The 12720-nt window shown below is 39.1% G+C and overlaps 2 protein-coding genes across 5 annotated transcripts in view; one reads left to right on the top strand and one right to left on the bottom strand.

The window, feature by feature from the left end:
* Positions 1 to 3869, bottom strand: part of si:dkey-103i16.6 (SIRT1 domain-containing protein) — a 13588-nt gene extending 9719 nt beyond the window's left edge. For both annotated transcript variants that reach the window (XM_019273652.2, XM_027272586.1), the window contains exon 1: positions 3575 to 3869. The gene's annotated coding sequence lies outside the window, so the exon portion shown is untranslated. The remainder of the gene's footprint in view (positions 1 to 3574) is intronic.
* A 1680-nt stretch (positions 3870 to 5549) lies between these two features.
* tmem263 (transmembrane protein 263) lies at positions 5550 to 10805 on the top strand. 3 transcript variants are annotated; one of them, XM_027272587.1, is made up of 4 exons: positions 5550 to 5683; positions 5818 to 6071; positions 7369 to 7439; positions 9341 to 10805. In XM_027272587.1, exons 3-4 carry the CDS (start codon positions 7373 to 7375, stop codon positions 9637 to 9639), a joined length of 366 nt encoding a protein of 121 aa, XP_027128388.1. In that variant the 5' UTR covers positions 5550 to 5683; positions 5818 to 6071; positions 7369 to 7372; the 3' UTR covers positions 9640 to 10805. The 3 variants fall into 3 exon arrangements, with proteins under 3 accessions (XP_027128388.1, XP_010755347.1, XP_027128389.1); XM_010757045.3 differs by lacking the exon at positions 5550 to 5683 and having other exon boundaries at positions 5779 to 6071; XM_027272588.1 differs by lacking the exons at positions 5550 to 5683; positions 5818 to 6071 and adding an exon at positions 6117 to 6140.
* The last annotated feature ends 1915 nt before the right edge of the window (positions 10806 to 12720 follow it).

Here is a 12720-nt window from a genome sequence, read left to right as displayed (position 1 = left end):
TACTTTCTCTGTGTTTATTCTACATTAATTTGATCATTTTACATAAATAAATATTCATTATAAGCTTCAGTCTCAGAAAAATGCATTTAATTTATTGATATATTTATTGATAGATTAATCGCGATTAATCGCGATTAATTACAGAATTTTTTGCGATTAATTAGTTAATTTTTTTTAATCGATTGACAGCCCTAGTTAACATATAACATAGCAGATTATACACTGAACATCTTTTTTATCCTGGCCCCCCTCCTGTTCCCTCCCCCTATTTTCCCTTCCTGTTATATATATTTATAAAGATATGTATATACATATATGCCTATATATACACACATACATATATACATATACACACATTTACATTACAAAATATATACTTAGATAGTCATTAAAGTACGGCAAGACCCTGTGGTTGTCTTTGATGGACAAAACTGTTTTAATATTTGATTTACACCTACTGTAGTGCTTTCTTCTTTCTGAAAACTGTGTTTCGATCACTTTCATCAGGGTTGGCCTGGTGGAGTCTAAACTACGACACCTGGTGGGGACGCTCGAGAAGAATGTCACCATTTCTCTGGCCCACGTGAACTCACAGTCCACCACTGGGCCCACAATGGGAAATGACAAGTAAGGACACTTAGCTGATAGAAAAGAGTGGAATGGATTAGATATAAATAATATTATTTTAAGGCCTAATTGATATACAGTCAAAAGTTCGATAAACTGGCTTGTTAATTTGGTGGTTAGATGTCTTTTACGCTGTCATCTCATTGCTCTGTATTTCCGTCTGTTTCAGAGGACTGACAACACGTGGCAGATTGGCATCCTCATCAACAGGGAAATGTCTAAAAAACGGCATAGCCCTGACCTCTGACCTCCTGTCCTTTAGTGACATGCATATGTTTTTTCTTTTTTAAATTCATCTCATATCTATGAGGAGGGAATGGCCATATCTGCCTCGTATCAAAAGAGGCACGATGGGACTACAGACAAGAAGAGGGCTCTACCTACACCAAAGTCCACACTGAGCAATCCTACCAATGTTCTGCAGGCTCACAGACGACCGGTGAGCACAAGTCAACCAGCCAAGAGAAAAGTCTGGTTTAAGTCTGACATGGCACCTAAAAAGTGCAGAGCTGACAAGTTATGCCAACCCCCTTCCATGCATCGTTGATGAGAAAATAAATTGTTTAGAATTTGTTTGTAATAGTTTAAATTGTTTCCGATTAATTAATTCCGATTTACTTAAATAAGCCAAAGCGTGAGGCTTTGTAAATATGTAAATATGAAGCTACAGTCAGCAGTCAGTTAGCCATTTATATATTTGGTTCCTCTTCCTTTAACATGCTTAGTACTTGTGGTAAATCAAAATGAATCCACCAAGCAAACTGTTACTAAAATTTTTACTATACAAAAATATTTTTTTTGTTCTGTACAGGAACCGATGTCTGTGACAAACAAATTGCCTGCAGGGTCCTCAGTCACCACAACTCAGGAGAGTAAAGACTCCTGCTCCAAGAGTCTGTTTCCTGTGAGCTCAGAGAGCACTAAGAGAGCTGGTGACAATGAGCTTGAATCATCGGGCAAGAGATTGAGTTAAAGATAGTTAAACTGATCTAAAGATGTTCCTGTTCTGTGACTAACCTTACTGTCTGTTCCTTCCCTCCCAGAATCCGCCCACTGTGGAGCTTTTCTGAGGTGCCTCCCAACTCCACCAGGCCCGTCACAGTGAAGAAACAGGCCATCAAGTTCCAGCTCCTCAGGTACAGCGCAGGGTTAAGACAGAAACTTCCTTATAGCTGCACACAAATCTTCTCTCATCTACTACCATGTGCCACATATGACAGACATCCTCACATACAGTATTCATGTTGAGATTCATAGAAGGCTTGTTGTAAGGTAGACTGATAGAGCTGGATGAATGTCAACGTCACTTTTCACAACAAGCTGGCCTCCTCCTCGCCTGCATAAACACACTGATCAAAGTGGAGTCTAAGTCTGAATGCCACAGTGTATTCCTTCAATACTCCTTTATACTGTATAGCCAGTGTGGTAGCTGGTCACTCTCTTCATTGCATCTTTATGGCACCATGGGTGACCTTTTGGGGGAAGGGGTGTTTCATGTACTACTACTACTACTACTACTACTACTACTACTACTACTACTGTAGTACTATCTACTCCATGAACTTGTAAGTCATACAACTCTGTTCCTTTTTGTGTCTCCTACAACAGACAGAACTGACGGAGGCACAGACTGGTCGGCGAGCTTCACGATCACATCGTTGAAATCAAGAGAAGAAACTCCAGCCGCCCATTCCTCCTCATGCTCTCCCCCTCTATTCCCTACCCTTCCCTCACCCCATTTATCTCTCCCCTCCTCAACCTCCCCTTAGACTCTTTATTTGCTCGGCTAAGTTAGGGTTAGGGTCTGTGTATTGCCACGTCTCCTGATGACTCAGGGCCAATAGATAAAAAAATATGGATGGCAGTATGGATGTTGAATGATGTTAACCATTAAAGAATGATGTGTTCGTGTTTTCTATAATAATGTGAATGGTCAGGATAACTTAAAGCTTTTATAGTTATTAGCAACATGTGATAAGTTGAGTTGCCAGTTGAGTTTTTCACAAGAGCAGAGAACAAACTTGAACACCTTTGTGTGTGAACGCAGCTCCACGGTCAACAACACAGAACAGACTTTATGACCAAAGTTTTTCTATCACGTCATCACGTCTGTTTATATTACAAGTATTTGTGGAACGACATTATCTCCTTTCCTTTCATAAAGGACGGTCCAATGTTTCCTATGCTACAGGAGATTAGAAAGGAAGCACTGAAGCTCCTTTCCTTAACATATAGAGAGTTTGAACAGCTCTTATCATGGCGGCTAAATACTTCTGGGTCATTTCACACTTTAGGAACCTTCCTAAGAAAAATAGTCCTGTCCACCAATTGGCCTGCAATGGTCGTCTTCCACAAAGTCCACCATGTTTCTACAGTAGCCCTGAATGGACAAACCAAACACTGGCTCCAAACACAGGGAGACGGTGAGGCGAGCTGTTTTCCACACACTTATGTATAAACTGCATTTTGGACCATGACTGTCTTTCAAAAACTGGAATGAAATGTCACAAAGTCCTGCTTGTACCTGCATGTCTCTTTCACACTGAGATTTAATGTGAGCACAGCTGAGTGTGAAAACAGTCTTCAAGTGTGAAACTGTGCATCAATAAGAACAACACACTTTGAACTAAATAAATACATGTATACACATCAGATAAAAACAGCCTGAGAGATGACACGTAAACAGACTTCCTGAGGATGATCTGAACATTTAGTTTAACTTTAATTTCACCAGAAAAACAGCTGATGTGAATTAAATGAATCTGATTCATCATTTAAATTTAAAAAATAATTACTATTTGGAAACTTCCTTTACAAATGTATGGAAAGCGTTGACATTGTTGTTAGACCTTCCCTAGGAGCAATAATAATAATAATAATAATAATAATAATAATAATAATAATAATAAAGCCATCAAAGAGTGTCATCATTAACATCATTAGCTACCTGTCTCTGCAGACGGAGGATCCTCTGATGCTTGAACAGACGGTGAGCACTTTGTTGAAGCCACTCGAGGTGTTTCCCCTGCAGAAATTATCCTGTGCAGCTCCTTTAGCACTAAAGTGTGAGTTTATAATCCAGCAGCAGCTGCAGGCAGGTCCACCTCTGATTCAGTAGGAACAAAAAGGTGTCTCCCTCCTTTCTCAAATACAGGAACTTTCTCTGCATGCAGCCTGAAGCGCAAGTTTCAAAGAGAGAGCTGTCACTCTGCTGCTGTTTCCGGGGACTAAACAAGTCATACAGGCGGGAAACAGAGCAGGAGTCACGTGTTTCCGCTTTAAAACTGCAGCGAGGCAGCTTTGGACCCTGAAACCAAAGTAACTAAGTACATTTACTCAAGTACTGTGCATAAGTCTTTTCTTTCAATGCCTTAAATGTCCACAAGATAAAATGTTACTAAAACAAAAAGATTTCTTGTTTATTTTTCATTATACAAAAAGCCACAATAGAGCACACAGTGTGTCTTTTCACTCCTCTGAGATGTTCAGGTTGGTCAAGTGTCAGTTACATTAAGTGGGAAATCCAATTACAGTTTAATTCAATTACAGTAATGAATTCTGAAGCATTTTAATTGTCCAGTGCAATGTTTAAGCAATTTTCTGACGTCTTTCATGTTCCTACTGTCTTTGTTCAAAACTAAAATAAAATAAAAAACTTTGCAATAATTGCTTGTATCATTAAACAAAAAGTTTGAATTGACAGAGTTCAAAAATTTGAAAGAATGGAGAGAAAATAAACTGAAAAAGTTCAGACTGAGGGCTAAAGATTTTGTTTTTGACATTACAACTGTCAAGAAGAACGGTACATATACACTGTGCAGGATAAGTGGGTACAGATAACAAAGGTGTTGATATATGTAACATTATTTGATGGCTTGATATTTAAGACACTTCAGCAAATCCACTGGAAATCCACTCTGTTTAAATTTCTTGTAGGTCTAGACCTTTACCTAAATCCATGCACAGATGAACCCACTTTGGCCAGTATTGTAGAAATCTCTGACATTGGTATACTGAAAAGTGTCCTGTAAAAATGGGCCAGTGGTATTTTCACAATGTATTCTAAATTATAAAACTATTTTTTAAATATTATTAAACTTATAAAAACAGAAGATGTGCAGTTAATACTGGCTCACGGCAACTACATAATGCACAACATTGTGTATTTTGAGTGAAGTATTCCTTATCCCATCCACACATGGAAACTAGACAACTATATTAATACTGTAAGGGGATAAAATGTTTTTATATCCAAAGTAAAACATAAGTTTTGCTTATATAAGCACAGAATACAACCACACACACACAGGGTTCATAGAGATGCAAATGTAGAGGGATGATGGAGTGATGGACAGCCACACCACACTTCAGAAGTGGTATCTCTCCATGGACTATTCAGTGGTCCATGCTGGACTTGAACGGGCCACCCTCTGGTTCCCTTTGGACTGTCCCTAAAGGGAATCTTTCATGTACATTTTCACACAGGTCTGGTGTAAAACAGGTCATCCATCGGTCCATTTTCTGTAACCACTCATGCTTCATCAGGAAGGCTGGTTACACCCTGGACAAGCTGCCAGTTCATCACAGGGCTGTAAAACAGATAGTCAAGACAGGTAATAAAGCGAAAACCAGCCTTTCAGGCCTCGTTTCAGTTATACAGAGCTTAAACTAATTTGCAAATGACCACAAACCAACCACCCACAGGCAGACGACAGCTTTGCCTGGATGGTAACCCAGCCTTGTGTACATATATGCATTTCTTTGTGCTCTCCACATGAAGCCACATTTAAAAAATATATGTATAAATGCATAATCCACCCGTCTGTTTTTTTTATCTATAAGGTGACATCTCTTTATAACACAGACGATCTTTGGTGTAGGCTTTTAAAAACAAGTGTACGTCACTTCCTCTAATAAGGAGGAGGTTGTTTTTATGGGTGTTTGGATGTATGTAATCTCCCGCCAAAGTTACAGTCTGTACATAAACTTTATAATCATACCATATCTAATCATATAATTTTATATGCACAACTACACCCTGCGATCATTTACTAAGGTGGTACCCAAAAACTGCATTGCATATTTTTGCTCCTCTGCATCACCAACACATCTACAATAAGATCTGGATTTTTAATACACATTATTCAGACAGTAATAGCTTTAATTGATGTGCATGCATTTATTTTGCAGCCAAGCAGCTGGAACTGCAGCCGACAGACAGACTGTGTGTACCGCTGCCTCTGTGTGTGTTTTTATGGGTGGAGACAAGAGGTCCTCCTCCAAAATATATTCAGACAGACAACAAAGTCAGCTTAACCGCCTCCAGCAGCAGCAGCAGCTACATCACCATACAGGCCGTGAATCCTGCACATGATCCGGGTCACTTTAGTTCTGTGAGTCCCGCTGACACGGTACACTACATCGGAGTCTGCTAACAAATCAAGGTAAGAGCTAATTTAGCTTGTTGGGGGTGTTCCGTTTGTTTTAACGAGAAGTTATGCGGCAGTGCTACGGTCAGTTATGATTAAAACAAAAATGGCTCATATTATTTTAATCCAGCGGAAATCAAATTAAAATCAAACAGACCGTTAGTGTCGCAGCTGCAGAAACGTTTGAGAAACGTTAGTAAAGAACGTTGGAGGAACGTTAAAGTGACGTTGGGTGTTTCGGGGGTTAGTGACGTGTCTGTTCGGTTATCGAAGCTAGAAGATTCTACAAACATGCTAACGTTAACGTACTAACGGCCGAATAAACCGCAGAAAACACGACAAATACCGACAAATACTGTGATTTATGCCACGTTTTAAAGTTGGTTAACAAGTTGAATACAGCTGGTTTATTGTAACTTTTAATAAAACATCCGAGGTTGTCGTTTTTTTTATAACATCCTGTAGGTTAAGGCTAGCTTTTATACTTAGCCTAAGTTTCACATGGACTCTACTGAACTTGTTTGTATTTAATTTGAAGCCTGACCAGGATATACAGCAGATATGAAATATATATATATATATATATATATATATACAGGATATACAGCGTGGGGAAGTTGTTTACCCACCTGGTTAATTGTCCCCACAGTTGGCAAACGCATACTGTGAAGTAATGTGACTTTTCCTTTGTCCATATTGGACTTGATAAACTTCCTAACAAAGCACCATTGATGAGGCCTTAACATTTTAATGCTGCTCAAATATGAAACGTTTTAAGTTTATAAATTCAGTCTTTGTGTCCTCTGTTTTTGACTTGTTGCACAGCTCTGTGAACAGGTCTGCCTTGTTTTAGTAGCACACCCAAAGCAAGCTCCTTTATTTTCCTAACACCGTGTGTGCTTACTGCAGCCCCACTGTTGTCTAACAGTGAAGGCTTTCACTGTGTACACTGACACTAAGAAAACATTCAGCCTCTCTTAAAGACTTTTAATAACTTGTGTATCAATCACAGCATGAAACAAACGCTCACCATGCTGAACCACACATTTCTGTCTGGAGAAACGTGCACGGTCCATGTCCTCATTCCTGCTGTTACCTTCCTAACATAGACAGGGATAAACACAGAAAGATATGCAACAACAAGCACAGACACATATCTCTAACAGGGTTTACGTCATAACAGAAGCTACACAAGGATACCAGGAGGAAAACAGTAAAGCAGAGTGTCTTTCCCTATACTCCCACACACAGTTTACCTGTGTCTGTAATGTGTCAGTGTCTCTTATAATAATTGTGTCATTTATTCTTCCAGAGAGATGAGTCAGGCGGAGCAGGTGCCTGAGGACGGGCCTGCATACCTCAATGATGAGCCTGCAGCTACAGGTAAGTTTGGTTGCAAATGACCTTTGACAGTGAAATGTATGTTTAACCCCAATGCAGTCAAGTCACCTTTATTGTCAACACTGCCATATGTACAGGACATACAGTAAACTGAAATTTCGTTTCCCTCATATCCATGGTGCAAAACAAGAACTAGATGTGGGACAAACTACGCGGAAATGAGGATGGTGATGATTTCACATGGTGATTAACTATCTGTGCATCAGCTACTATGTAAACTAATCATCAAACTTAATATGTGCCTATTCAATGCATTAATGTTCTTATGAGGCAGAGTTGTGCCTCCCTTTTTTTTTCCCTAGCAAAAATGTTTAATTTCAGCTGCCTATAAAATTTAACTAAAAAGGTATAACAAAGCTGTGTTGACATTTCATAAACTAAGATTATTCAATTAATAAAAAAATAAACAAAATAAATAAATAAATAAATAAATAACATTCAATAATAAACAATGAGCCATAGTGTTGTGTAGCATGTTATCACAGGTAATTTATTAAGGCTGTGTTGTTTTGTAAGTTGCCCTCCCCCCCTGTGAACAAATCAACTGTGAGGATGCAGTATGTTTGGAGTAGAGCTTAAATGATACATTCACTTATCAATAAGTCGATATACAGAAAATTAATTGGCAACTGTTAGATAACAAATTAATAGAGTACATTTTTCAAGCAGCATGCCAAATGTTATAGTTCCAGCTAGAGCCTGATATAATCAACCTATTGCGACATATGTTATCTGACGTGCTGATATGAAAACCTTTTTGTTTTTTTAACTGGTGTGGAAATGCAGAAAAAATACTGGTGTTTATGTATTGTGGTGTCACTGCAAAGTTTATCCAGCAGAGTGCGCCGCGATTTACAGACTGGGACAGCACAGTAGGGGAGAAGGAGCAGCTCAGAAATATCAGTATCAACTGGAATTGGCTGAAAACGTATGCGTTAAATTAGTTAACACATTAAGAATATTTAAATTTGAACAATTGTTTAAGGAATCATCCTTCAGAAATTAACTACATTGGCTGCCATGTCGGTAATCTGTAAATATTTCCTCTCTAAAATCAGTTCCCGCTGAACATTTACTACTTTTCTTGTGTTATGTTACTGACTTAATTCAAAGCAACATTGCATAGAACAGTGAAACATCAAGCAAGTGCAGCAACACAAAACATAGCAGCCAGCTAATATTATGTATTAGTCCGACAGCAAGAAGCCCAGCTCGGCATCTGTCTTTCAGCCTTTTATTTCACAAAGCTCTCACCAACGACTGAAAGTCAGTCCCAGATTTACTCGTCTGGTGTTTTCTTGCTTGGCCGCCTGGTTACATTGCCTGCTTACCCAACTCTGGTTCTGGCATGACACCGGCTCCACTCCCCATCAGCATTCCCTGAAAACCTCCTCTGCCCACAAACACAAACACTAACTCTCCCCCAGTGCTCTGAGCTCACAGTCTGGGCAACCTGGCTAACAAACTGAGCTAACATTAGCTAACAGCAGCTGCAGTTTCCAGCAGTTACTTTACTGTCCATCAGGAAACTCAGTAACTAAAATAAAACTCTGAGGACATCAGAGGAAAAAACAGAACATTTTCCCCATAAAATGTAATCCAGTTTCACCAAAACTAGAAAATAGTTGTGGGTGTTTATATACTCATTCTCGCATTACATAGCGCAGCATATGGGCGCAGAGTGGGAATGACGCATCAAAAGGATTTGAAAAATTTTATTTCATGATAGAAAAGTTGCTTTAAAGTAGCTATTTGAATACATCAAATTCAGCTGCAGGAAACTGCAATGGGCAGCCTGAGTTCAGAGTTTCTCTCCTGTTACTTTTCATTGTTATTTGGCAGTGACGTGTTGAATCTTAAAATGTTGCTCTTGTTGTTTTCAGACAACAACAAGGACCACCCACAGACACAGCCGGGCATGTTCGGCAGGTTGGCGGGGGGCTTGTACGGCGCCACCAAGGGAGCTTTAGGAGCGACGGTGGGTGGTGTGACCTGGATAGGAGGAAAGAGTCTGGATCTCACCAAGAGTGCCGTCAGCACTGTAGCCGCTGTGCCAGGGATGGGAGTGGGGCTGGTTAAAGGAGGAGTGTGCGCTGTAGCTGGAGGAGTGACTGCTGTCGGCTCTGCGGTGGTCAACAAAGTTCCCATAGGAGGATGCAAAAAGAAGGACAAGTCTGACTGAAGTGAAGAGTGTGAACACACACAGCCCACACTGTGTTTGCCTGTTTTAGCATTCATGAGCAGGAAAAGAGCAACAGAGGACTCAAAAGATACACATTTTGGTGAGGGGTCTGCGCTTTGTTTTCCTTTTTAGTTTCTGTTTATTTTTACGTGATTGTTGGTAAACCCACGTTCGTATATGAGTATGTGGCAAGGACCTACAGTACAAAGCAAGAACTAAACAAAGACTGTCCTGCTCTGTTGTTCAAGGAAAACACACCAAACTATTATCACCTGTGCCTGAAATTGTTACAATAAAATATCCATGTTTCTGGATCCATAATAGGCCACAACAATGCTGTTTTCACTGCAAACTGTTGCATTTTTCAGAGGAGCAAAACTCAGTGTGAATGCACTTAAATTTCACTTGCGAGACAATCAATGATGATCCATAACTGACGTGAAGATGTTTCTTGGGTTGGCAGTGTCAGAAAATGTGTGCAGTGTAATAAAAAAAATCACCTTCCTGTTCAGTTAATTCTGTTAGTTCAGGATCCACAAATGAACAGATGTTTGAGAAATACAGTCCAGTTTAATATATCACCCACTTACTGGCTGTGTATATTTCACTGGTGAAATCACGCCACCCTCTGGTGGTTATGCGCTCACCTCAGTTGAAGGTATCTTGTACTTGGATACAGAATCTGATTTATTGCAATAAATACTGTGTCACAGTATAAAAGTAAGAGTATTTTATTACACTTATTTTGACTAAATCTATGTTTTGATATGTGACATCTCAAATAAAATATGAGAACTATAACATCTCTCTGTGCGCTTTTGGACAGAGAAGCTTCATGAATCTCTCCTACTTACTCAAAGCATTAAACATTCCCAACCAATGCTCCTCCAAATCAATGGGATCACTGTGTCTACTCTAAGGATCTGATGGCTGGACTTTACAATATTTTAAGCTGACAAATTTGTACATTTAAAGTACATTTAATATAAAATATAAAAATACCTTTTTGTAAAATGCAATTCAACCCTTATATGATGGAAGATTTCAAAGCTTTTGTTTTATCAGTGTTGCAGAGGATTTGTTGAAGTTTGCTGAACAGCAAGAATTTATTGAAACTTTTCAATATTATATTCATAACTTGTTGAAATAAAAGATGCTAAAGGTTGTCTGTGCTGTGTTTTATTTGTTACAAAACATTCAGTATATTAACTGTTAAGATAAAGCTTTTGAGTTTCCCTAACATTAAAACTTTCAGTTCAGTAAATTCTCTATATACAGTGTTCTCAGACCACACTAGTGAACATCCAGGGACTGGATATCAAGGTGGTGGGAGTGTATAAATAATAATAATAATAAACTTTATATGACACTGTGGTGGCGTCTGCAATCTTCTATGCTTTGAAGGGGAGAGACAGAAAAAGACTCTGTACATATGGCAAAAAAGAGGGCTCTGTCCCGGACTGCCCATTAGACTCCATAGAGGAAGTGGGGGAGAAGATCATGAACAACTCCTTTCACCTCCTGCATGAGACTGTGGAGGCCTTAAGCAGCTCCTTCAGCAACAGACTGCTACTCCCACCATGTGAGAAGGAGAGCAACCACAGGTCCTTCATTCCAGCGGCGGTCAGACATTGTAACACCAGCCCGAATTCATGACTTTTTCTATATATTTCTTATTTATCAGTAAAACAAAAGTAAACAGACACTAATAGGTTAAAAGATTAGATACTGTATTATTGTCTAAATGTAAAGAACATAAAGGTGTAGAACATCCTGTTCTAAAAACATTATTCTTTGCACAGTACATAATATATTCAATAAGTCTGTATAAGGAAACCAGAATAAAATAAAATTTAAAGAGAATGACTTTTCAAAAACTCACCTGCCTTTCTAAAGTAGCACTTTTGGCCATTGAAGCAACAGTTTATGGCTTCACATCCAGCAGAGATATCGGGACCTCCACTTAGACTCTTGTGTTTTCTGCCACCTCACAACTATTGACAAAAGGATATTGCGGAAGGCTTGGCGGTGAAAGACGTGGAACAACCTGTGGTGCCTGAGGAGGTGGAGCTGCAGGTTTATGCCAGCCCTGAGCTTCTACCTCTGTGTGAAATAAGCACCCTAGCAGTGCTAGTGCCACTAAAGAGGGAGCACTACAGTACTTACCCATGGTTTAACAGTAGTTTGACCTGAACAGTCCCAGAGTATACCACTTATGCACGCTGTCACATTTATTTGTGACTAAAAAACACACCTCTGAGGCCAAATCACCCCCAATCACAGCTTCCTTTCTAATAAACACTTAAAATCCTCAGGGGTGTGTGCATTATGCATTGTTTCATTACATTATTCAGGAGGATGATTTGTTTGGTTAATAAGAACAGTTTTATGGGTGGAAAAAGGGGATGAAACATGTTCTATCAAATCAGGTTACTGTCAGGTGGTGACAGTTTGACATGGCACCTTATTGACAAATCCAACATTCGTGTCACAAAGACCTTTAATAAAGGTCTTTGCGCCCTCAGACTTTGTCACCAAATGTTTGGTTTGCTAGTGCACAATAGCAAGCACATTGATCTTTTCTCTGAAACTGTAACAAAGTTTTTCATAATATGCACCTCAGCCCAAACTTGGCTTTCTATATATTCGTATTGCTGCTGCAACATATTTATCATACTACCATCATTTAAATACAGCCCAACAGAGAAATCCACTGCAAGGCAAACATGTAGTTTCATGTCAGCATAAATACATCTGTAAATCTAGTAAACATTTCTAGATATGTCTCTTAATTATTGAAGCAAGGTAGGTAACAGATGACGTAAAGGTCTTTAATTATCTAGTTATAATAAGTAATTGTACAATAGCGTGGGTAAATAATGATGATGACTGATTTAAGGGATAATGTGGGGCCTTAAACAGCTCGTTCAGCAACAGACTGCTACCATTCCAACAGCTATCAGACTCTTGAACTTAGTGTAGCACTGTTAAGATAAGATAAGATAAGATAAGATAAGATAAGATAAGATAAGATAATACTTTATTGATCCCACAACAGGGAAATTCACTTGTTAACAGCAG

The sequence above is a fragment of the Larimichthys crocea genome, chromosome XXI, assembly GCF_000972845.2.
Source record: "Larimichthys crocea isolate SSNF chromosome XXI, L_crocea_2.0, whole genome shotgun sequence".
NCBI lineage: Eukaryota > Metazoa > Chordata > Actinopteri > Sciaenidae > Larimichthys > Larimichthys crocea.
This window is presented reverse-complemented; position numbering and strand designations above follow the sequence as displayed.